The sequence below is a fragment of the Littorina saxatilis genome, linkage group LG9 (assembly GCF_037325665.1).
Source record: "Littorina saxatilis isolate snail1 linkage group LG9, US_GU_Lsax_2.0, whole genome shotgun sequence".
In the NCBI taxonomy this organism is placed as follows: Eukaryota; Metazoa; Mollusca; class Gastropoda; order Littorinimorpha; family Littorinidae; genus Littorina; species Littorina saxatilis.
Window position 1 is genome coordinate 52,003,402 of NC_090253.1, and position 22,500 is coordinate 52,025,901.

At 45.0% G+C, this 22,500-nt stretch overlaps 4 protein-coding genes across 5 annotated transcripts in view; 1 reads left to right on the forward strand and 3 right to left on the reverse strand.

Moving 5' to 3' along the window:
• The window catches only part of LOC138976430 (amine sulfotransferase-like), a 77,303-nt gene that overhangs the window by 39,195 nt on the left and 15,608 nt on the right, over positions 1 to 22,500 (reverse strand). The gene's annotated exons all lie outside the window — the stretch shown is intronic.
• LOC138976420 (E3 ubiquitin-protein ligase TRIM56-like) overlaps positions 1 to 22,500 on the reverse strand; it is a 65,702-nt gene that overhangs the window by 3,441 nt on the left and 39,761 nt on the right. The gene's annotated exons all lie outside the window — the stretch shown is intronic.
• LOC138976944 (uncharacterized) lies at positions 4,175 to 9,938 on the reverse strand. Its single transcript, XM_070349838.1, has 3 exons — positions 9,009 to 9,938; positions 6,144 to 7,277; positions 4,175 to 5,152 (listed from the first exon to the last, which is right to left on the reverse strand). The coding sequence occupies exons 2-3, from the start codon at positions 7,260 to 7,262 to the stop codon at positions 4,175 to 4,177; spliced, it is 2,097 nt and encodes a 698-aa protein (XP_070205939.1). The 5' UTR covers positions 7,263 to 7,277; positions 9,009 to 9,938.
• Positions 16,625 to 22,500, forward strand: part of LOC138976416 (uncharacterized) — a 6,353-nt gene continuing 477 nt past the window's right edge. Inside the window, exons 1-3 of one of the 2 annotated variants that reach the window (XM_070349269.1) lie at positions 16,625 to 17,447; positions 18,792 to 18,938; positions 22,056 to 22,500. The exon at positions 22,056 to 22,500 is cut by the window's right edge and continues 76 nt beyond it. In XM_070349269.1, coding sequence (XP_070205370.1) covers positions 17,130 to 17,447; positions 18,792 to 18,938; positions 22,056 to 22,500 — 910 coding nt within the window. In that variant the 5' untranslated portion in view covers positions 16,625 to 17,129. Of the gene's footprint in view, positions 17,448 to 18,791; positions 19,071 to 22,055 lie in introns of both variants that reach the window. The other variant, XM_070349268.1, reaches the window with a different exon arrangement.

The window sequence follows — 22,500 nt, forward strand, 5'->3', positions numbered from 1 at the left end:
ACATAATTTGTGAAGAGATCACTCGATTGACCATATCTGAATGTTTAAAATAAGTAAACGCTGTTTAAAATACATCATCAACAAGCTGTAGTTTATTGTGAAAAGTGTTCGGATCTCAAGGCTTGTGGGGAAGGAAAAAACCGATGAATACATTCCTCCTTACCTGACGTGTGCTGATGAATGAGATCATCCTTACCTGACATGTACTGATGAATGAGATCATCCTTACCTGACGTGTGCTGATGAATGAGATCATCCTTACCTGACATGTACTGATGAATGAGATCATCCTTACCTGACGTGTACTGATGGATGAGATCATCCTTACATGACGTGTACTGATGAATGAGATCATCCTTACCTGACGTGTACCGATGAATGAGATCCTCCTAACCTGACGTGTACCGATCAATAATATCATCCTTCCCTGATGTGTACTGATGAATAATGTCATACTTACATGATGTGTACCGATGAATAATATCATCCTTACCTGATGTGTACCGATGAATAATATCATCCTTACCTGACGTGTAATGCTGAATAATAGTATCCTTACCTGACGTGTACTGATGATTAATATCATCCTTACCTGACGTGTACTGATGAATATGATCCCCCTTACCTGACGTGTACTGATGAATAAGATTATCCTTACCTGTCGTGTACTGATGAATATTATCATCCTTACCTGACGTGTACTGATGAAAAATGTCATCCTTATCTGACGTGTACTCATGAATAATATTATCCTTACCTGACGTGTACTGATTAATAATATCATCCTTACATAATGTGTACCGATGAATTGAAAGGACAGACGAGGCTTACCTGGTAAGGTGAAGGCTGGACCTGATTTAGTAGAGGTACACAGACTGCGACGGCTGTTCTAATGATTAGAGAGAACGCATGCGCAACCAATCACCTTTCAGATAACAATATGTTACAAAGTCAAACACATGTTTTCAAATAATTAAGTGCCCTAATTTTATCCCAAATGCGGAGGGAATTACAGTCTCACTTAAGGGTGGGATTAGAACAGCTGTCGCAGTCTGTGTACCTCTACTAAATCAGGTCCAGCCTTCACCTTACCAGGTAAGCCTCGTCTGTCCTTTCAATTTAGTCTCGGTACACAGACTAGACGGCAATTTCTAATGATTTTTTAGAGATTGTCTTTGTGACATATTGCTCAACCTCCAATACAATTTTATATAACATAGAAACTCACCCCTAAGCCTTGCAGAAATATGAGTCCAACAGAGACTGCCCCAAATTAACGGTCGCTGCTTTGTGGTAGAAGCGCGAAAACGTTGACTCGCTGCTCCAACCTGCAGCTTTGAGGATAACATCCATGGGGACCCCCCGTGATGCTGCAGCTGACGTACTTGCTGCCCGTGTGCTGTGTGCACCAAATACTTGGGTGTCCACATTAGCTCGTGTGAGAACGTCTCTCATCCACCGAGCCAAGGTGTCCTTGCTGATGGGTTTGTAGGGTTTTTGATAGCTCAAAAGCAGTTTGTTTTCGCATCCCCGAAACTCCTTAGTTCTTCGAAGATATTCTTTGAGCACAGACACAATACACAAAGCCTTGTTCTGTGGAAAGGCTAAAAATTCCAGCGGTGCTAAGTGTTTTCCTTTGCAAGAATGTTTTAGCAATACATTCAAATAAAACACACATTTTGAGTTGGAAAGATGCATTGAATTCACTGACAGACTGTGAAGAGTTTGGCATCTTTGAGCAGATAACAATGCCAAAAGCATTACAAGTTTGTATGACAATTCCTTCAGTGTTATTTGTTCATGTGGATAGTACAATTCCAAATGCTCCAGCACAACATCCACATTCCATGTGGACGCATATTTAGGAAAAGCGGGTCGAAGTTCAAACACACCTTTCACAAATCGTTTCACTAAATAGTGTTCACCAAATTGAGGACATCCTGCAATGTCTAAGTAACAAGATAGAGCCGATCTGGCCGCACAAATGGCACTATAGCCAAGTCCTGCCCTGAACAGTGTTGCTAGAAAGTTGATCGCATCATTCACAGTCGGCGAAACGGTATGTATACATCTCCTGCACGCATAGCTTTTCCATTTTGCGATATAGGACGCGTAAACTTTCCTAGTTCCCTCTCTCCATGACGAAAAGATGATATTTGAAGCTTGTGCCGAAAGTCCTGACATTCGATATCTGATCCTGAGACTTCGCAAATGATCAACCTTAAGGACTTTCTCAGTCTGTGTTTTTCCTGAAGATTTGAGGGCATGAATAGCAGATTTTCCCTTGCTGACACAAGCACCGGATTGTTTATCAACATCTTTGCCAGTTTTGGAAACCACGGTTGACTGGGCCAGTCTGGAACTACTACAACTCCCGTAGCTTTTTCTTTGTTGATTTTGTGCAGCATGCTGGCAATAACACAAAAGGGTGGAAAAGCATAAAAACGTTTATTAGACCATGATAGAGTGAAAGCATTCACCGCTACAGCTTCTGGATCTGGTCTAAATGATACATATTGAGGGAATTTACAGTTTATCCTTGACGCAAACAAATCTATTTCTGGTTTAGCACCCAGAATATCCAGAGCACTTGTTAAAATGTCAGTCTTCACGGCCCATTCTGTATCTAGATTGTGTACTCTAGATTCTTCATCTGCTTCTACATTGTCTATCCCTGGTATGTATGCCGATGAAACCCAAATGCCTCGCATAATGCAAAATGACCAGATTTCCTTAGCAACTGCATTGCATGTTACCGAAGTAGACCCCATTTTGTCAACACATGCAATGGCTGTAACATTGTCCATCATAAGCCTGAGATGAATGTTAGTTTTGTCCCTAGCAAAGGTTTGCAAAGACAGCAGTGCAGCTTTCAATTCCAGAATATTGATGTGCTGCTGTGCTTCTTGTTGATTCCATAGTCCACCTGTTCTACCTTGACTACACGAACAACCCCAGCCTTTCTTTGATGCATCAGTGAACATTATGAAATCTGGGTCACCATGATCAGTGTCCACATCATTAACAGATGACATGATATTCTCCCTCCACCATAACATTTCGGTTTTGGCTTCAGCAGAGAACTCCACAGAGGAGTCATAATCATTATTGTTTTGCTTCAAAGCAGCAATTTTATCTTGTTCCATGCATCTGTACCAGAGAGGACCAAATTTCACCGCCTGAAAAGCAGACACTACTTGCCCAATGAACTTTGCGAGTGTTCTTACTGTGGCATACCCCTGATGTAACAGCTCAGTGGCTAGTTTATGTATCCTTTCCTTCCTCTCTGTTGTTCAAGTGACTGTCATGTCCTCTGAATTAATTTCAACCCCAAGATATCTTATATTATGGGAAGGTATCAAAACAGATTTCACCGGATGCACAACAAATCCTAATTTTTCCAGAAGAGACAATGACTCTTTTACATTTTGCACACATTCTTTTTCAGAATCTCCAAAAAGCAATGTATCATCAATGAAGATTGTTGAAAGAAATCCTAGTCTATGTAACTGGGCCATGACTGGTTTCAGTAACTTTGTGAACAAACGTGGGCAGGGTGCTAGTCCGTTTGGGCATGCAGTGAAAACAAATACTTCTCCTTTCCAGAGAAACTTCAAATATTTCTGAGATGCTTTATTTACCGGCACTGAAAAATAAGCATCTTTGAGATCCAAAGAACAGAAGAAGCAATTTCTGGTGACTAGCTCCAAAGCTGTCTTCAGTGTTTCCATTTTGAAATGCTGATAAATCATGTTTTCATTCAAATCTCTCAGATTTAAAATTAATCTCCATGTATTGTTCTTTTTTGGTCTCACAAAAATTGGAGACAGAAAATCATCCTCCGAGTGATCTGTTTTTCTTATCACCCCTTTTTTGAGAAGTTCGACAATTTCTGAATCAATTGCTGTTCTCTGTTCTTCGGAAAAATTATAGTTTTGAGGATTTTTTCTCTGTACAGGGGTCTCTGTGAAATCAATGTTTATCCCTTGTACCATTTCCAAAATGTCTTTATCTATTGAGACTTCCTTCCAAGAGGGAAGGCAGTAACGAATTTGACCTGCTTGAAAATGATCTGCTTGTTCCTGTAATCTATTTTTAATGTTTTCAACTTCATCATAAAACTCCCTCACCTCTTTGTCTTTGCGCACATCGGGAGTTTTTGAAACTTCTGTGTCTACTGTTTTCCTCTGAATTTTCCGAATCCCCGATTCTGACCTCTCCCCCGAGCTCTGGGACTGAAAGACTGCCCTCGTTGATTTCCGTATGTGTTCCCTTGACCTAAAAAAGGCCTACCACCTTGCCCCTTGCGCTGGTATGGTTGGAAACGATTGTTGTAGCTTGAAGTGTGCGGAGTTTTCATCTTGTAAGTCTCCTTAGCACCTTTGATCGCTTTCTCGATATCCCCGCCAAAAAGCATGTCACGACTGGGGAGGCTTTCGTTTGTGCAAATAGCTGCCATGTCCTTTGGCAGAACGCGAGCTAATTGGTATTTACGGCGGATGCTGAGCTCTTGCTGCGCTGTTCCCAACAGACAGATAACATCACCACATGCGGACAACATCCCATTCAGTTCTGCCCTGAACTTCGTACTCTCTACTGTCACGGTACTACCATTGCTGTTGTCAGTGCACACCTCTTTTGTGAAGGTGTGAAGTTTGCTTGCTGCCGTAACGAGTGCTGCGGTTGATTTAGAAATCAGCTTCTGTACATTGAGCAGTCGCGTGTCATTTTGTCTTGCACCTCTGTCGAGATTTGCTTTCTCTATCACCTCCTCATTAAGGATAGGAGCCTTTATTTCCACACAGTTTGCCGGAATAAGGATACTTTCCATCTTATCCTTGAGCTTTTGATCTGGTAATTTGACAGTGAATCTGCTTTTAGTGATGTTTGCGAGCTTCTCATCCACTACACCGCCTATTTTCTCTTCAACTTCCAAGTCTGCCTCCATCGCAGCAAAAATATCATCAAGCTGATCCCCTGACTGAGCTGATGCTTTGACGCAAAAGTCAAATTCTGATTCTGTTGAACCCTCTGCCACAGAACCTCTGCCGGGGTCAACAATAGCTTCATTTTTCTTCACGTTTTCCACGGTAGCACCGCTGGAAAAATCTCCGCTAGAAACACCGGTAGCACCGCATGAAACGGAGAAAGACTGATCGCCAAGATCACTGTTTACAGATTGATTTTCATCATCATCATTGTTACGAAAGAGATCGTCATATTTCGATTCCAGAGATTTCAGTTTATCCAAAAGCGGGCTCATGATCGACCCCATCAAATCACGCACAGTTTCCACCATTTCATTGTTAATGTTTTTACCACCACTTGTACTAGCAGACTCCGCGTCCTTTTTTGCTGCGGAATCCGCCATCTTCAACAGTTAGAAACCGGCGAGCGTCCGGCGTGAAATTTAATCATGAAAAGTCAGTTCTCACCTTGATTCATCCGAGCTAATGACATCGTCCTCACGAAACATAACACTCCGAGGCACACATCACAAAGAAAATTGTTCACCCAACTCATTGTAATCCAAATGAATAATCCATTTCTATGAGCACAGAAACATTCTGAAAGCTTCCTGGTTACGCGCGAAACCAAAAGTGATTGGTTGCGCATGCGTTCTCTCTAATCATTAGAAATTGCCGTCTAGTCTGTGTACCGAGACTAAATAATATCATCCTTACCTGACGTGTACCGATGAATAATATCATCCTTACCTGATGTGTACCAATGAATAATATCATCCTTACCTGATGTGTACCGATGCATAATATCATCCTTACCTGACGTGTACTGATGAATAATATAATCCTTACCTGACGTGTACTGATGAATAATATCAAACTTACCTGACGTGTACTGATGAATAAGATCATCCTTACCTGACGTGTACTGATGAATATGATCCCCCTTACCTGACATGTACTGATGAATAAGATTATCCTTACCTGTCGTGTACTGATGAATAATATCATCCTTACCTGACGTGTACTGATGAATGAGATTATCCTTACCTGTCGTGTACTGATGAATATCATCCTTACCTGACGTGTACTGATGAATGAGATTATCCTTACCTGTCGTGTACTGATGAATAATACCATCCTTACCTGACGTGTACTGATGGATGAGATCCTCCTTACCTGACGTGTACTGATGCTGACAGGCTTGACCTTCACCTGACCCAGTGCCGACAGTTCCTTCTCAATGCGGGCCACTGCTGCAGCGTCAATGGTCAGCGTAACCGTGGAAACCGACTTCCAGTTCACTGAGAGTTGACCACAAGTGACCAGTATGTCCTTCACACGATTCCTCAAAGCACGAGTCACGTCACACATTACTTTATTGGTGGCCCCTCTGGTGGTGCGATCAGCAACACGTCGGTGTGACGTCAGCCTGCCTCGATGATCCAACAAGGTGACCTTGACGGTTAAGACTGTGTCCTTCACCTTGGCCTTGGCGTCTAGCGTCATCTTCTTCAGACGACGCCTGCATTCCTTGACAGAGTTCTCCAACTGGTCGCAGGTTCTGTCGATCTCAGCCACAGCTTCTTGCACCACTTTCTCTGTGGCCTCCAGGTGGCGCTCCAACGCTGCCACAGCTTCTTCCAGCTGCTGCTCTTCCGTCAGTAGTGACGTCACCATCTGACTCAGCTCCTCACGTGATCTGTCCGCCGCTTCCGCCAGTTCAGTCAGGTCTGGGCATGCGCGGTGCTTGGCGCTGGCACACAGGTGGCAAATGGCGGCCCCGTGAGTGGGACAGAAGAGCTCGCAGGGCTTGCTGGTGTGCACGCTGCAGTGGTCAGGCTGACTGGCGGCTAGCTCTTCCGCTGTCATGCTGGACAGGTCTTCCACCTTGTGGTCACGGGTCACGGAGTATTTGATGTGTGCCTGCCCGCAGGGTTTACACATCATGTCGTTGCAGGTCAGACAGATGGACACGGCGGCTGACTGACACACAACACACACGTGGTCCTGGCTCAGTACACGTGTACTCTCTACCAGCGCTGCCATGGCGACGTCATCCGGTAAGGCGTCCACCACCTCCTCCCACCCCTTCGTCTTGCTTTTCTCTTTGGGGTCCGCGATGGCGCCCCTGCAGAGCGGACAGAGGGCCTCGGGGTTGGAGGCGAGCCAGGAGAGAAGACAGTGGCGACACAGGACGTGAGCACAGGGCAGCAGTTTGGGGTTCTTGAACAGCTCGTGACACACGGAGCATTCTGTGTCACTGTCCGCTGAGCTTGTACTAGCTGCCGTAGCCATGGTTACGAGTTAGTTCTGAAGGGAGAACAATGAGAATGGTGTGTTTAGCGATTTAAAGACGGTATGAGAAAGGATTTTATGAAAACAACAACAACAACAACAACAACAACAACAACAACAACAACAACAACAACAACAGCAGGAGCTGTTTGTGCCAGTGCTACTGTTGCCAGACACAAAACATAGCGGCACAGAGAAATCTGTGAATGCCGCCGGGTGAACCAGGATGCAAGTAAAATGTGTTCTGCTTCAGAAATACAGGCACACAATATAATACAACGATTTCTTAGAATTAAAAAAACCCGATTTACCAGAAGAGGACGATTTGATATGGAATAACGTGATTGTCATACAATCAAAGGAACGTACGCGGTCTAAGGACAAACACAACCATGAGAGAGAGTTATCCTGTGACAGGTTCCTGACACCTCTTAAAAACATTGCAATCAACACATTACTTATTTTTGTCTTAATAATGTGCCACATCTGGAGAAAAAACAATGTCAATTGAAATCAAGTTGCTTAACAAGGAAGTGAATACAGCCTGTCAGCTTACACCTCTTAACAAGCATTGCAATGAACACACTAACTACTTTCATTCTCAACCATACTGACATGTAAAGAAAAGAAACATTCAATTGAAACCAAGTTGCTCAACGAGGAAGTGAGTATATACACCTGTATACGACAGCAGATAGTATTCTACACGACCGCCGTTCTTGTTACACAAACAATGCGAGAGCCGTGTGAAACGCTTGATAAAACATCTAGCACAGAATGGCCAGACAGCGCTGTACACAACATGGGACTGACACACAGACACACTCTGCGTCACCCGAGAAAGCGCTGACGAAGATTTCACTTGGCGGAATCGGTTTGCTAACACTCTAACACCCGTCATTAAGGCAAGGCAGATATATGTTTAAATGCAGATTTGTGTGATTAGACCATTTATGTTCAAACCCGTTGTTTGACTAGAAAGGAGATTGTGGCAGTTGAAGATGAAGTTTGTCTTTAACAGGCCTTTCCCAAACCATAGTCAACAAAAAACAAATGGCAGTGTATACAATAAACAGAATCATCTGACATCACAGTTACAGATCTACACGCAAACACATGTGCCTAGTATTCTATGACAGGTAACACAGTTCGCACAGTGTTATTTTGACAAGTATAACTATTTTACTCTCAGCAGTATGAACAAATCAGCAGAACCTGACCACAAAATAGCTAGATAGGCTTTCTACATACAGGAGAGAAGAAAGGCTCTGGTCAATACAAAACACAATGCAGCAAGCACAATTAGGACAGCAACTAACCACGCACAGCAAGTCTAGCGATCACCCGAAGTATCTCACAGCTATGATCGATTCAGGCTAACCGAAAACACATTTCCCGGAAACTGAAAGTAGAACCTTTCTCAGTTGATAATCCTCATTTAACTATTTATGAACACGTCTTGGTGACAACATTCGTACACGATTGGAAGTAACAAATGTGAAAGTTATAAACTGTAGAACCTTCTTTTTATAGTGAGAGATCAGGATGTTAACAGTTTTAAGCATGGTGCTTGCCATGTGAACCTAGACATTAAACGGAGCAAATGTGCAACAGTCTCTGATAGCAATATCTATTGAAGAGACGATACAGAATATCAACCAACCAACCAACCAACCAACCAACCAACCCACCAGCCAACACAATTGGTCTACATAAGAAGAGGAGTTTGAAAGATCACACACTCACCTGTTGTGATGTACACAACTCCCCGAGTAGATATATCTGCACACACAGCGTCAAGACTGGGACACACTTTGTCCTGGTAGTGTTACGCCTTCAACACAGCGCATTGCGAGCGTGTCAGACAGCTGGGTCACGCGAGTAGGTGACATTTGACAGGCGCTTGATTTCGAGTTTACATTCGTCTTGACTTCGAATGTTTGCATGGTCATTGTGTGCATATTGTCGGCACCCAGCCTGCAGAAGTAATATCTTGTGTCAAAGTGTACCTTATTGTACAGCCCGGTTAGGTGTTGCCTGAGTGAGGTAGATGCTGTTTAGATGCTGTTGTACAGCTTGGTGCGGTCAGTGTCGGACACAGGTGGTTGGAGGAAATTGATGGCGGCTTTTCCCTGTGCTGAATTGATCTCCCTCACGGCGACTTTGAACATCTCATTGGAAGAGGCAAAGCTAGGGTCTGTGACACTGAGGATGTCGACGCCCTTGTTCTATGGGGGACTTTTCAAATGACGGTTGATGCGGTCCCGAACTAGCTGCGTCCAGACTTGTTTTTTGTGTGTATAACTCGCCTGTTTTTGTTCTTGCGTCAATGTAGAAAGACGAGACAGCGGCATCCAATTCCTGTTTGTCATTATACTGTTCAAAATCGACCTGCTTTTCATTTTGAGCAAAATAATCCCGAAAAACTTTGGCAGCCGATGTTGTTGCTTTTTGCGTTGTAACAGGAGTTAAAAGTAGTCTTTTGTTTTCAATTTCTTCCCGAGATAGATTTGCAAATCACTTCATTTTTGCAGTTTGGCAGACGTGTGTTTTAATCTGTGGGTTAATCCGCGTGTCTCAAATATGACGCAAGTAATTCCTTCGAAGTCTCGGCCCTGAATATAAATTTGTGTCGGCCTCAGACGTCACATGGCTCACAGAAGGAAAATCCAATGTTTAATCGATTCTCATGCCTTTTATTTACATAGGGTTTAAAAGGAAAACACCGAGACACGAATGAAGGGGGACAACCATGTCGATATTACGTTTGCATTTTCCCTTGAGGGAGACAATCATGGCAGTAATTGTTTTCTCCAACAAATGACCAATTTCAATAATTATGCTTTTATTTGGGAGCTCAATTCGTCAAATAATTTCACGAGAAATAGTCTTTGGTTGGATTCAATACGACATGTATCAACAAATAATGATAGGATGCCACCTGAGTTTGAGCTCTGAATTCACAACGCAAACAATCAACATTACTCAACTAGACAATCATTTTGCTTATAGAACAAGGACAGGACGGTGCCGCCTCAACTTGTGTAAAAAGCCGGAATCAGGCATCTTTCCATTTTAAAATTATACCAAGTTTGATTGACCCTCTTGCAAAGAGTTAAAAACTATAATTTGTTGTACGAATTAATGTTGATCATTGTTGGAGCAGGGCAGCGTAGCCCCTAGACCAGGCTGACGTCACGTCCCGGACGTGATCTTATTACGTCAAAAGCCTTTATGGAAGTCTAGAAGTCCCGGTGTCACGAACTGAAACCTCTGCTGAACAATCCCTCTCAGTGCGGCCAATGCGCTTGAGCCAATCCTGGACTTAACAAATGCGACCCTTTGACCAAACGGACCGTGGATTAGGGTTAGGGTTAGGGTTAGGATTATGGTTAGGGTTAGGTTGTTCACGACCTGATTAATCTCCCAATGTTAGCGCATGGCGCATTGACCGCAATGAGAAGGATTGTTCAGGCAGAGTTTTCAGTTCGTGACACCGGCGTACGGGGTACTCCTTTCTGTCTTGGGTACTTTACGTCAAGACATTGTGTTTGATTACGTAAGAGCATTGTAAAAGATGGTATGTGGGTCCATGTTGGCACACCGCATACAGCCTTCAGTCCCAGAACGGGGTCACGAGAAATGTCAATTAAAAAAGGCGGAGGATGCAAACTGACAAACCACATTTGGATGGAAATACTAAAAGGTATGTGAAGTCATCTGTGAGATAGTTGTGCAGCTTTTGACTGTTTATATTATCGTAATCTGTGACACAAAAACACATCTTTGCTGCAGCAATGCTGTGGCCTGCACTACGAACACAGCTGGACTCAATTGTATTGACTCAATTGTATTGACTCAATTGTATTGACTCAATTGTATTGACTCAATTGTATTGACTCAATTGTATTGACTCAATTGTATTGACTCAATTGTAGTGACTCATTTGTAGTGACTCAATTGTATTAACTCAATTGTATTGACTCATTTGTAGTGACTCAATTGTATTGACTCAATTGTATTGACTCAATTGTATGGACTCAATTGTATTGACTCAATTGTATTGACTCAATTGTATTGACTCAACTGTATTGACTCAATTGTATTGACTCAATTGTATTGACTCAATTGTATTGACTCAATTGTAATGACTCAATTGTATTGACTCAATTGTATTGACTCAATTGTATTGACTCAATTGTATTGACTCAATTGTATTGACTCAATTGTATTGACTCAGAGGCTCGAACACACTTGGAGTAAGCACAGACCGCCATGGTCGGAAAATACCAACGCGGACCATTCTCGACATCTGCTGTCTTCTTAAAGCCGCACATCCACTTCTATACAGGGGATTTTCTCTCTTTTATCCCTAAATCCTATCCGGAGGCTGTTATGGAGTGGTATAGCCCGGTTTTTAGACAATCATAAATGCCTCTACACAACTCTATAAATTTAGTATTTGTTTACAGACTTGAATGTAATCTGAATAGTTGTCCGCTACCGTAGCTTACAAGGCACAAGCGCACACGCACTCACACACGCAAAAACCTGGTGTTAAATGGATCTTGACACTGCCAAGACTAATTATTATTAGTTTACAAAGCTTTTTACATCACAAAATCATTTCCGGGCTTCGACCAGTACCCTAGGCCGACAACACCGCAAGAAACTCTACAGTCCAAGACGCAGACACCTTTTGGCTCAAACAAAGCAGCTTAACAGGTAAGACGAATAGGTATTCTACTGTACGTTACCCTACTGCCATCTTTCGGCTTTCAAGATGTTGGTATGGCTGTAAGTCCTTCAGACGACTGACAAGGATGCACCAGTCCTCACGACACCGCGACCATTGCTTGACGTAGTCCTTGATCCTTCCAGTTCGTCTCGGCGGCTAACTGTAGAACCCTGCCAGCTCTCCATGCCATGGTCATGTACATCAAGCCGCAGTCACCAGTTCAGTTCAGCCTCCGTCGATGAAAACCCTCCAGTTGGAACACTGTAAAGTTTATAGTCCATAAATCAACTTGTCTTTAGTTTCTTTCACTCGCACAATAAAAATACTCACTCGTCCAACATATTAAGCTGCATGAGCCAATATAATTATTTACACGTTAATTCCTGTTTTCTAAAGCCAAGAAAACGTTACGTAAAACCCTCACATGTTTAAGCAGTGTAGCACAATAGCTTAGGCCTACACAATAACATTAAACACAGAAACAGTCACTCTTCTCACATACGACAGCATGACATGAAAATATAACCGGTTTCAAACATACCTCAAAAGAGTGTAAAGCCAACATTTAGTACAGTCGCCGGCCTGGCATGAATATGAAAATGGAAGATATCACGTAGACTGATAGGGAAAGTTCGTCAGTCTTCATCCTTCTTCAGTCAGATACCTAAAACAGGAGCCCGTCTGCTAACGTGTTACGAAAAACATGAGTCGAGCTTGGCTCCTTGACGGCGACTGATTTTACAAAGTCGTTTTTGCTATGACATTGCCAGTGAGCTGTCGCCTGCATTACTTGCACGTGAAAAACCTTGTCAGTTACACAAGGTTCAACTGCGGTCAACGCGACGGTATGCAGCCTATAGCCCTTTCCAATGTCTGACCATCGCTATAGTCTATTCTATTTACAACAATACACATTACCACAGATACGAGTAAACCGCTTCGTAACATCACCCCCTTTCCTCAAAAGAAAATGAATTGTTGAAAAAACGATGAAATTTTCTGAATCTCGATCAGAGATTATCCAAAAAGTCAAAAGAATTATATATAGGTCATGTTCAGAAGCTGTTTAAAAAAAATATCATGAATGAAACTCGAGTAAGACCTTGCAAGAATATGCCAGTCAACACATCAAATCAAAAATCAAATCAAATCTGAAAATGTTACTGGACAAACAGGACAAACAAAACAATCATTCACACCCGTGTAAGCGCACGTGCCTTGAGATAGAAAACAATACTGCTAAAGGGTCAAACAAACAAACACTATTGGGCGCCAGATGTTATGGTCCCTTATTGGGCGCCAGATGTTATGGAGTGGTATAGCCCGGTTTTTAGACAATCATAAATGCCTCTACACAACTCTATAAATTTAGTATTTGTTTACAGACTTGAATGTAATCTGAATAGTTGTCCGCTACCGTAGCTTACAAGGCACAAGCGCACACGCACTCACACACGCAAAAACCTGGTGTTAAATGGATCTTGACACTGCCAAGACTAATTATTATTAGTTTACAAAGCTTTTTACATCACAAAATCATTTCCGGGCTTCGACCAGTACCCTAGGCCGACAACACCGCAAGAAACTCTACAGTCCAAGACGCAGACACCTTTTGGCTCAAACAAAGCAGCTTAACAGGTAAGACGAATAGGTATTCTACTGTACGTTACCCTACTGCCATCTTTCGGCTTTCAAGATGTTGGTATGGCTGTAAGTCCTTCAGACGACTGACAAGGATGCACCAGTCCTCACGACACCGCGACCATTGCTTGACGTAGTCCTTGATCCTTCCAGTTCGTCTCGGCGGCTAACTGTAGAACCCTGCCAGCTCTCCATGCCATGGTCATGTACATCAAGCCGCAGTCACCAGTTCAGTTCAGCCTCCGTCGATGAAAACCCTCCAGTTGGAACACTGTAAAGTTTATAGTCCATAAATCAACTTGTCTTTAGTTTCTTTCACTCGCACAATAAAAATACTCACTCGTCCAACATATTAAGCTGCATGAGCCAATATAATTATTTACACGTTAATTCCTGTTTTCTAAAGCCAAGAAAACGTTACGTAAAACCCTCACATGTTTAAGCAGTGTAGCACAATAGCTTAGGCCTACACAATAACATTAAACACAGAAACAGTCACTCTTCTCACATACGACAGCATGACATGAAAATATAACCGGTTTCAAACATACCTCAAAAGAGTGTAAAGCCAACATTTAGTACAGTCGCCGGCCTGGCATGAATATGAAAATGGAAGATATCACGTAGACTGATAGGGAAAGTTCGTCAGTCTTCATCCTTCTTCAGTCAGATACCTAAAACAGGAGCCCGTCTGCTAACGTGTTACGAAAAACATGAGTCGAGCTTGGCTCCTTGACGGCGACTGATTTTACAAAGTCGTTTTTGCTATGACATTGCCAGTGAGCTGTCGCCTGCATTACTTGCACGTGAAAAACCTTGTCAGTTACACAAGGTTCAACTGCGGTCAACGCGACGGTATGCAGCCTATAGCCCTTTCCAATGTCTGACCATCGCTATAGTCTATTCTATTTACAACAATACACATTACCACAGATACGAGTAAACCGCTTCGTAACAGAGGCAAACCGTATCTTCAACGTATTGTGGATTAATAATAGTGTCATCTGTGAGATAGCTGTGCATACCGTTTGATTGTTTATATAGTAATCGGCGACAAAAAGACAAATCGTTGCTTCAGCAATCATACGTTATCTGCACTGCATCCACTCCTATTCAGGGGATTTTATATGTTATCCCTAAATCCTGTCCGGGGGCAAATCAGATCTTCAACTTTATATTGATTAAAACAAGTGTTCTGGAAGTTACGTTTAAGTGACGACCGAACGAGATCCGGAACACGAGCTAAGCTAGCACGGTTGCGCATGCACAAAACAAAACGCTCTTGATCATATCTTCAGTGACAAAACAAGGGACTAACTAACACGGCTCTGCTGGCCCTGCCTATCATCAGTGACAAAACAAGGGAATAACTAACACGGCTCTGCTGGCCCTGCCTATCATCAGTGACAAAACAAGGGAATAACTAACACGGCTCTGCTGGCCCTGCCTATCATCAGTGACAAAACAAGGGAATAACTAACACGGCTCTGCTGGCCCTGCCTATCATCAGTGACAAAACAAGGGAATAACTAACACGGCTCTGCTGGCCCTGTCTATCATCAGTGACAAAACAAGGGAATAACTAACACGGCTCTGCTGGCCCTGTCTATCATCAGTGACAAAAACAAGGGAATAACTAACACGGCTCTGCTGGCCCTGTCTATCATCAGTGACAAAACAAGGGAATAACTAACACGGCTCTGCTGGCCCTGTCTATCATCAGTGACAAAACAAGGGAATAACTAACACGGCTCTGCTGGCCCTGTCTATCATCAGTGACAAAACAAGGGAATAACTAACACGGCTCTGCTGGCCCTGTCTATCATCAGTGACAAAACAAGGGAATAACTAACACGGCTCTGCTGGCCCTGTCTATCATCAGTGACAAAAACAAGGGAATAACTAACACGGCTCTGCTGGCCCTGTCTATCATCAGTGACAAAACAAGGGAATAACTAACACGGCTCTGCTGGCCCTGTCTATCATCAGTGACAAAACAAGGGAATAACTAACACGGCTCTGCTGGCCCTGTCTATCATCAGTGACAAAACAAGGGAATAACTAACACGGCTCTGCTGGCCCTGTCTATCATCAGTGACAAAAACAAGGGAATAACTAACACGGCTCTGCTGGTCCTGTCTATCTTCAGTGACAAAAACAAGGGAATAACTAACACGGCTCTGCTGGCCCTGTCTATCATCAGTGACAAAAACAAGGGAATAACTAACACGGCTCTGCTGGCCCTGTCTATCATCAGTGACAAAACAAGGGAATAACTAACACGGCTCTGCTGGCCCTGCCTATCATCAGTAACAAAACAAGGGAATAACTAACACAGCTCTGCTGGCCCTGTCTATCATCAGTGACAAAAACAAGGGAATAACTAACACAGCTCTGCTGGCCCTGTCTATCATCAGTGACAAAACAAGGGAATAACTAACACAGCTCTGCTGGCCCTGTCTATCATCAGTGACAAAACAAGGGAATAACTAACACGGCTCTGCTGGCCCAGTCTATCATCAGTGACAAAACAAGGGAATAACTAACACAGCTCTGCTGGCCCTGTCTATCATCAGTGACAAAACAAGGGAATAACTAACACGGCTCTGCTGGCCCTGTCTATCATCAGTGACAAAACAAGGGAATAACTAACACGGCTCTGCTGGCCCTGCCTGTAATAACCGTGTGCATTCTCCTGAGACTCCGGAATCTTGTTCGTTGTGAACGAAGCCTGTGAATCTGAATAATATGCTGGTTTTCTAGGACGTCGTGTACGGGAGTATCGTTACTGAAGGAAAGTACGCAATCTTCGATTTGTCTGTGTGTCTGTCTGTGTGTCTGTGTGTGTGTGTGTGTGTGTGTGTGTGTGTGTGTGTGTGTGCGTGTGTGTGTGTGTGTGTGTGTGTGTGTGTGTGCGTGTGTGTGTGTGCGTGTGTTATTATGGCTATGTTATTGTTAGTTTAGGTCGCATTTTTGCGGGTTTTTTCTTCTGTTTCTTGCATTTGAATTGTAAACCTGTTATCGGGACTTGCGCTATATGTTCACCTCTACGTGTAATTCAAGGGGTTTAAGATGTTAACTGACAGTCACCTCTACGTGTATTTCAAGGGGTTTAAGCTGTAAACTGACAGTCACCTCCACGTGTAGTTCAAGGGGTTTAAGCTGTCAGCTGGTATTGATCTCTTTACATGATTCCTAGGATTTAAACTGTAAACTGAAAGTGACCTTTTAAAGCGAGTCTCAGTTTTTCTCCTGGCTACATATATATTCAAGCAAGGCCAACAGTCGTCATTGGCTTCTTTCTCACTTCGTCTCCAGATGTGAGAGATTGGTTTAGGTCTCGCCGCCGAAGTGATTTCATCATCTTTCCTGTAAACAGGTGGTCTCCCCGTATACTTGACTCCAACAACATTTGTTGTAGTAAAACAACAACGACAACACCATCACCACCAACTGCTACAACCCCTGCAAGCACGTTCGCGATAAAAATGTCTATAATGACAGCAACACTCCGCATGCTGCTGATATTTATCATCCTCGGCCAGATGAGACTGGTGACGAGTACCATAGTGCCTGTGGACGGCGTGTTCATCATCACCATGGTTGCTGACCCCGACGGTAGAACGGATATGTTCCTGCAGCTCGACGGACACGATGCTGGCTTCGTGGCTTACGCTGAAGAATATGTTATTGCGGGTCTGACGGTGGGACTGTACCTCAAGGCTGGAACCAGAGTAGGTGCCAGGTTCACTGGAGATCCCGAAGGTGCCACCAACTACGGCATGGCCTTAGCCTCCTACATAAAGGTCAGGCTTTTATCACTTAGTTTCAGTATGACTATGATTGCTGACTGTCCAAAAAATCAGACATGTTCTTGCCGTATGTTGTCTGCCAGAAATCGTTTGACGTTATTGGTGCTTGTACCCTTTTTCAGGGCTCCCTAAAGTGCGCGTCCCCGCGTTCTATATGCACTAGAAGCCAAAATCACGTACTAGAAATTCTTTGAGAGGGTCCCGGGACGCATGGAACATATAAAGAGCGGGTCCCAGGACGCACTACATTTCCTCTTTCGTGCATACCGTAAGAACTCCTTCAGACTGCAGTCGTCAGTCAAGTATAGTGCTAGCACAACTGCCCATTTCACGACGAAAAGATATGTATTTAACACGGTATAGTCGTCAGTCAAGTATAGTGCTAGCACAACTGCCCATTTCACGACGAACAGATATGTATTTAACACGGTATAGTCGTCAGTCAAGTATAGTGCAAGCACAACTGCCCATTTCACGACGAAAAGATATGTATTTAACACGGTATAGTCGTCAGTCAAGTATAGTGCAAGCACAACTGCCCATTTCACGACGAAAAGATATGTATTTAACACGGTATAGTCGTCAGTCAAGTATAGTGCTAGCACAACTGCCCATTTCACGACGAAAAGATATGTATTTAACACGGTATAGTCGAAGTGCCCTCTGCGAATATTTTGATGAAAACAGACATTTCATATCTCACTATTCGCGAACACAATGCATTTTAAGAACACAAGGGGTTTGGTGTCCACGGACCCTCTAAACACTAAAAGCGGGGGGTTTGGTGTCCATGGACCCTCTAAACAGTAAAAGCGGGGGGTTTGGTGTCCATGGACCCTCTAAACACTAAAAGCTGGGGCCCGGGACCCCCTAGGATGGGGGTCCGTGCAGAGCGCTGCATTGTAGAATAGGTTGAATTGACTCTGAATGCTCTGGGCCTTCCTATTGTTTTGGCATGACCAGTTTAATTTACATTGTTCCGAAAAACGGTTTCAAAACAATCAATATATATATGTAGTCCTGGTTATCGGAATTATATGTAAAAGAAACCTGTTTAAATAATAGATTAATTGTTTAAAGAAAGACAATTCGCATAACTGTCGAGGCAGTTAGTTTCCTCCCACAATCCCTCTTGAAAAGAATGTATGCTCAGCCCTGAAAGAGCAAACAGGAAGTTACTAGCGCAACCGTCAGACGTTGAATGAAGCTGTCATGCAGCCAGTGCTGGTCGTGTTTCAGGCCATTTTCGCTGTACAGAATTCGATACAGGATTCTCAGACCTCTCCTTGTTTCAAACACCTAGCCACGGATAGATAAAAGACAGCTATACTGTTACAGGACAGCTTCGTAACTGTACGCAGCAACGGGTACTCCTCGAGCCAGTCCAACGCCGTACACTTCCATCACCAGTACCTCTCCGGCCGGACCTGGAAGTCCATTCCAGCCACTTCAACGTTCAGAGCCAAACATAATGGGATTTATTGGGTGAGTGCAAGACCAGACTGCGGCAGCGGTGATGTCAGTCTGAACGTTGGGGGTGGACTCTTCAACGTCTTCTGTAACGGTGACAAAGCCATCTCTGCGTCCGGAGCTTTCTACTTGCTAGCTGGAGAAGCTGTGAGTTTGACAGAGTGTGTTTGGGGGAGAGAAGGGTTAGGAAAGAGGGTGAGGGGGAGTATCTGGGTTCGGGTGCCACATTGTGTGTCGTTTATTTCTTTCGTTATTTATTCATTTACATAGTTTTTACATTAGTGATTCAGATAGGAATTCTTTGCTCCTGGATCCCATTCTTTCTGTGTTCATTCATTCATTCATTCATCCATTCATTCATTAACTCATTCATTCATTCATTCATTCATTCATTCATTCATTCATTCATTCATTCATTCATTCATTCATTCATTCATTCATTCATTCATTCATTCATTCATTCATTCATTCATTCATTCATTCATTCATTCATTCATTCATTCATGTATTAGTATCACATGGGGGTGTTCGGACACCGAGGAGAGCCTGCATAACGTTGAATCTTGAATCAAATCCCTCGCCGAACGTTGGGATCGAACCAATCATGCTGATAGCAACAACTGATTTCCATGCCAATGCTGCTGCTGACTGAACTATCTCCCCGCCCTGGTCTGATTGTGGGCATGTGACTAGGGGGGAGGGATGGTCTGATTGTGGGCATGTGACTAGGGGGGAGGAATGGTCTGATTGTGGGCATGTGACTAGGGGGGAGGGATGGTCTGATTGTGGGCATGTGACTAGGGGGGTGGGATGGTCTGATTGTGGGCATGTGACTAGGGGGGGGAGATGGTCTGATTGTGGGCATGTGACTAGGGGGGGAGGGATGGTCTGATTGTGGGCATGTGACTAGGGGGGGGGGTGGTCTGATTGTGGGCATGTGACTAGGGGGGGGGGGGATGGTCTGATTGTGGGCATGTGTCTGGGGGGGGGGGAGGGATGGTCTGATTGTGGGCATGTGACTAGGGGGGGGGGTGGTCGGATTGTGGGCATGTGACTAGGGGGGAGGGATGGTCTGATTGTGGGCATGTGACTAGGGGGGGGATGGTCTGATTGTGGGCATGTGACTAGGGGGGGGGGATGGTCTGATTGTGGGCATGTGACAAGGGGGGGGGATGGTCTGATTGTGGGCATGTGACTAGGGGGGGGGGGATGGCCTGATTGTGGGCATGTGACTAGAGGGGGGGATGGTCTGATTGTGGGCATGTGACTAGGGGGGGGGATGGTCTGATTGTGGGCATGTGACAAGGGGGGGGGATGGTCTGATTGTGGGCATGTGACTAGGGGGGGGGGGGGTGGCCTGGTTGTGGGCATGTGACTAGAGGGGGGGATGGTCTGATTGTGGGCATGTGACTAGGGGGGGGGGATGGTCTGATTGTGGGCATGTGACTAGGGGGGGAGGGATGGTCTGATTGTGGGCATGTGACTAGGGGGGGGGATGGTCTGATTGTGGGCATGTGACTAGGGGGGGGGGGGATGGTCTGATTGTGGGCATGTGACTAGGGGGGGAGATGGTCTGATTGTGGGCATGTGACTAGGGGGAGGGATGGTCTGATTGTGGGCATGTGACTAGGGGGGAGGGATGGTCTGATTGTGGGCATGTGACTAGGGGGGAGGGATGGTCTGATTGTGGGCATGTGACTAGGGGGGAGGGATGGTCTGATTGTGGGCATGTGACTACGGGGGGGGGGGGGGATGATCTGATTGTGGGCATGTGACTAGGGGGGAGGGATGGTCTGATTGTGGGCATGTGACTAGGGGGGAGGGATGGTCTGAATGTGGGCATGTGACTAGGGGGGTGGGATGGTCTGATTGTGGCTAGGGGGGAGGGAGGGTCTTATATCATGTGTAAACACTTTACCAGATCTGAGATAATGAGCCGAACTTTGCACGAGAAAGAATGTTCTTGTAATGCTTCGTTTACACTACGAGTTCCCGGCGGCCACGGCAGCCCCCTTTTCCCAAACGTAGTGCGCCGTGGGATTTTGTCTACTTGTTTTCTCTGTATTCAAGTCGGTTTTTTTGTGGTCCTGTCAAGTTTTTTCACGGTCTATCACGGTATCCGTGACGGGCCGTGGGGGAGAAAAGGGCTGAGTCCCGGAGGCTCCAAGGCGCACTCTGGTTCGGCCCACGGTCTGCCATGGATGTCAGTACGTTCCTTCCCGGCCCGGCACGTTCTGATGGGGTCCCTCACGTTTCTCACGTTTTGATCAAGGTCTGACACATGTCAAGGCTTTGTACGGATGAAACGTGGACGCCGGGCAGCTTTGGAGCACGCTTGTGCCCACTGTATAAAAAGAAGGCCCCCCCAAACAATAGCAATCATTGTATCCTGGACTGTATCATTGTAGCCCGGCTCCCTCCCAGATCGCGCGCGCCGTGTCAGACCGTAGTAGAACGCAACGCCTCGTAACGCGTCGAGCCCGTTAACCGTCACACACCGGGACGCGTCGTGATTGGACGCGACGAAACGCCTACCATACACCCTAGCTTGCTGTGAGAACGGTGACAAAACGTGGCAAAACGTAACAACATGCGCAGTAATCGTGAAGCAACCGTTACAAAACGCGCACTAAACGCGACAGAACGTGCACAAACTTCAAAGGACCGTGAGATGCCGGGGAATACAGATCCTTCCCGTCCCACTATGGACCCACTGCGGACCCACTACGCCTCCAAGTTTTGTTAAGGCCTATTACGTACTGTCACGTTCTGTTGCGTGAACTCCGTTTCACTACGTCCTACTAGGTTTCTAATCCGCACCGTGACTGCCGTGGCACATTTTTTGACAGTTTACAAATCTGACACGCCATCCACGGCAATCACGGCCTGTCACGTTTGCCCATTCTGTCCCCCCCTCCCCCCCCCCCCCCCATATTGTCTTACGTGCATCCCGTTTTGTCCATGGTGGCCAGAAACGGGGCTGCTGTGGCCGCTGGGAACATAGTGTAAACGTTGCAAGGGAGAACAGCCTAACTGCCAACGATTGAGCATAAGTATGTCAACAGCATTAGTTACTTTCTGTATTCATTACTTTCTGAGCTCAACTCCATTCATGTAATAATCACTCCACAGCTCCAACTAACCTTTAACTCCGGGGGGACCCTGCAAGGCGGCACCTCCTTCTCCTTCGTATACCTTGAAGGCAACCAGCGAACGTACCTCAACAACTACCAGCACGCAGCCTACACCGCCTGGGCAGACCGTACGGGCACAATCTACAAGAATGAGACACTCAGCTTCGACGGCAGAATTGCCACCGACTACGGCTGGCTCTACAACCCCACTTATCGTACATGGACCATCGGCACGGCTGGGAGCTACATCGTGTCCTTGCGAGGTGATCCAGATAGCAGCACCCTGAATGTACATCTTTACAAGAACGACGACATGAAGTACGTGTTCGCTTGGTACAACGAGGGCGGCACCAAGAGCGGCCAAGCCGGGATCTTCGATTTCGCGTCGGGCGACAAGTTGTTTATGATTTCTCCAAACGAGAGGTACCTTGGCCCCGAGACCT

Bases quoted from the DNA above. Each gene is read 5' to 3' on its own strand.
- LOC138976944 (XM_070349838.1), bottom strand. From the start codon at position 7,262: ATGGCTACGGCAGCTAGTACAAGCTCAGCGGACAGTGACACAGAATGC. The intron at 5,153-6,143 runs GTAAGGAGGATC...CTTGGCGATCAG, and splicing joins TCAGCATCAGTACACGTCAG to TCTTTCTCCGTTTCATGCGG.